Source organism: Brassica oleracea, chromosome C8 (assembly GCF_000695525.1).
Source record: "Brassica oleracea var. oleracea cultivar TO1000 chromosome C8, BOL, whole genome shotgun sequence".
In the NCBI taxonomy this organism is placed as follows: Eukaryota; Viridiplantae; Streptophyta; class Magnoliopsida; order Brassicales; family Brassicaceae; genus Brassica; species Brassica oleracea.
In genome coordinates this window covers 4,433,685-4,436,768 of record NC_027755.1, presented here as the reverse complement: position 1 = coordinate 4,436,768, position 3,084 = coordinate 4,433,685, and the positions used below count along the sequence as shown (strand labels likewise).

The 3,084-nt window shown below is 33.3% G+C and overlaps 1 protein-coding gene across 1 annotated transcript; it reads left to right on the top strand.

Annotated features, from left to right (window-relative positions):
• Nucleotides 1-823: 823 nt before the first annotated feature.
• On the top strand, nt 824-1,974 carry LOC106308506. Its single transcript, XM_013745665.1, has 3 exons — nt 824-924; nt 985-1,207; nt 1,567-1,974. The coding sequence occupies exons 1-3, from the start codon at nt 824-826 to the stop codon at nt 1,972-1,974; spliced, it is 732 nt and encodes a 243-aa protein (XP_013601119.1).
• Nucleotides 1,975-3,084: the final 1,110 nt, after the last annotated feature.

Here is a 3,084-nt window from a genome sequence, read left to right as displayed (position 1 = left end):
TATTATTTTTGTTTTTGTTTTTATATATAATATTAAGATTATTTTTAAATTACTTTCAGATATTTAATTTACAAAATTACTTTTAACATTTGATCAAATATGTTAATTCGATAAATTAGTTTAGCTAGTTAGATCTGCATTTGTACTGCATGATCTGCATTTGTTCTGCTTGATCTGCATTTTGTGTTTGATCTTCGTTTTTTTTATTTGCATTCCATTCGAAGCCAAAGTGTTATGCATGCATATAAAACTGCCGTCTATTTATTCTGCATATTAAAAGATGAATGGATAAAAAATGCAGATTAAACTGCAGTTTATTTCTCATGTGTTTCTTCTATATTTTTACTTCATCACATTCATACCCTAAAGAATAATGGACAAACAATGCAGATTAAACTGCAGTCTATTTTTCCTGTGTTTCTTCTCCATTGCATCACATTCGTATTTATTACATTATTCTTTCATCTCGGAACTGAACGCTTTGTTCATTATAAAGGAACCATATGCAGTTACGTGATTCTGCATTCTCTCCTTTCTTAAATTTTCTCTAGCAATTTTCAAACATCCAAATGGCTGAAAGTTCAACAAAACCAAAACTTAGTCTGAGAGCTCTAGTTGATAAAGAGAAGAACAAGATAGTTTTAGTGGAGGCGTGTAAAGATTTTGTTGACGTTCTCTTTGGTTTTCTCAAACTCCAGATGGAGACCATCGCGAGGCTAGTGAATAAATAGTCTCAGCAAACTGCAGTGGGTTGCTTCAGCAACATTTACAAAACTGTTTTACATATGGAGACTGACAACTTCCTCACTGAAGCATGCGAACAATGCTTTTGTATCCAAGAAGTTTGGAAGATGATCTATTCCGGAGGCTTAAGGTGAACGTTAACGAGACGACTGAGGAATGCAAGTTCTTCATCTGCCCTGGGTATAAAAATAAAACTTTGTGCAGCCAAATGTGGGCTATTTTTAATACCTCAAAATGTAGTTGTGGCAAAAAGATGGAGATGAAGATTGAAGTAGGCAATGCAAGCAAATTACGAAACGATGTTGATGGAGTATCTGTCTGTGGCAAGCCGTCCTTCATCGTTACTGATGATATGGAAGTGCAATCTAACTCTACTAATGTGTATCTACAAGTCGTCAAAGCTCAGGGTTATGTAGATGTTGACAAGTTGACTGAATCACTTCTTGTCATTGGTTCTGAAGAGGTATTTAGTCTTACGTATCCATTTTCTCTCTCTCTCTCTCTCTCTCTCTCTCTCTCTCTCTCTCTCTCTCTCTCTCTTTTGTTATAATGCTAGTTTTGACTTTCCATTTGAACGTTACTGGGTACTCACCTTGCTGGTAACACTCTTTTGACAGACGCTTTCCTTAGAAAACAAAGCTCGCGCAACATGAACGTGCTGAAAAAGCCACTGAGTCCTGCTCTGCAAGAATATAAGAATGAAGCAGATTCGGGCTGTTTAACTTTGAATGTAGTAGTTCGGAAGCAGGATATGAAGGTTCTATACTTTGAATGTAGGGAAGATTTTGTGAATCTTCTTTCACCTTTCTTGCTGTTTCTTAGAAGTTTGGACTAGAATCCTCTGGTGATAATATGGTTATGGGATGCATATTAAACCTGTTTAGAAGCTTTAACGACTTACGCTTGAATAGAAGATCACGTCCCAAGGCCAACTCCGCACTACCATGGTATTATGGCTGCCAGAAGAACCTGCTCGGCATTACCACTGTCAAGGAACCAGATTTTGGGTTTAGCTCTGGTGATAGTAGGCTTATGCATGGATATGGAAATTCACGTATGTTGGGATGTGGTAGCCCTTATCCACCACTGAATCATTTATGCCCGCATAGTGTTCAAACGATCCGCTCCCACTGTAATGCATGCCAGGGGTTTGTGAAGGAAAACATGAAGTTTAGAGTAACAGATGATCTGATCATAACACCCCTGAGCTCAAGCTCGACCATTGGCTAATTAAAACAGTTTCAGGTGAGTTTAGCTGATTTCGACGTGCAGGAGATCAGCATCGGCAAAGCGCGGGTATAATAAACTTATATAAAACATGTTATAAAATACATGTTTTAGAGTTCTATAATTTTAATGCAACTATGAGTTATGTAAATAATATAATGATTTTTAAGTAATTATAATTTTATTTAGAGGAAATCCTCCTAGCTCGCATGCCTCTCCGCCGGTGCAATGGTCTGCTGTCTCTGTGGTTTACGTTTGAGTGACGTTCATCAAGCTCCTCTCAAATCATAGTTCCATCATGGTTATAAAATTTATTTTGAGCAAAATTAAACATATGGCTTCTACGCTTTTGTAAAACATTACCCTTTTGTTCCGCTAGGGATTAACCCGGGCTACGCCCGGGATTTTTATTTTTTTCTAATTTAAGTTGTTAAATTATTTATATTTAGGTTATGATATATATTTATATAAATGTTAAGATGCGTGTCATAATTAAATTAACATATTTTTTACTATTTAAATATTTTTTTGTAATTTTGTTGGCTATCTAGTTATCATATTTAGCAAAACTATCTGTTGAGTGTTGGAATAAATGTTTTAGATATTTAATTAACCTGCAGAGAATTTTTGGATCGACCACATGCTCAACAATCGATCGATCCGTAAAAAGATGGTCGATCTCCTTGGCCAGGTAAGTACAATTTTAGCAAAAAAATCTTTGATTTTCAAATATTAAGTATATAACTATTCTTTTGAATATTGGTTTTTTGAGTTGTATTTTTTTATTAAATTATTGTAATATAATGTTTATGTAAATATTTTTTGTGATGTTTGAATTTGTGATGTTAGTATACTTAACCTAGATGATATTGATGTTTAACAATTTATTTTTTTCTGGAAATAGAAAATAATGATATATCAAAACGTATTGAATACTTGTTAAATGATAGTATAATGTAAATTACATCCATTATTTGAAAATAACCATTTTTTTTTATTTTATTTTAAATCTGAAATTATTTTTATTTAAAAACATTATTCATGTATAATATAATAGTTTAAGTTTGGAAGATTAATCTATATATATAAATTATGTATATTTAAAAAAATAAT

Excerpts from the sequence above, each read along its gene's own strand:
- LOC106308506 (XM_013745665.1), top strand. The coding sequence starts at position 824 with ATGCTTTTGTATCCAAGAAGTTTGGAAGATGATCTATTCCGGAGGCTT. Across the intron at positions 925-984 it reads AAGTTCTTCATCTGCCCTGG|TTGTGGCAAAAAGATGGAGA; the intron begins GTATAAAAATAA and ends CTCAAAATGTAG. Across the intron at positions 1,208-1,566 it reads TTGTCATTGGTTCTGAAGAG|AAGTTTGGACTAGAATCCTC; the intron begins GTATTTAGTCTT and ends GCTGTTTCTTAG.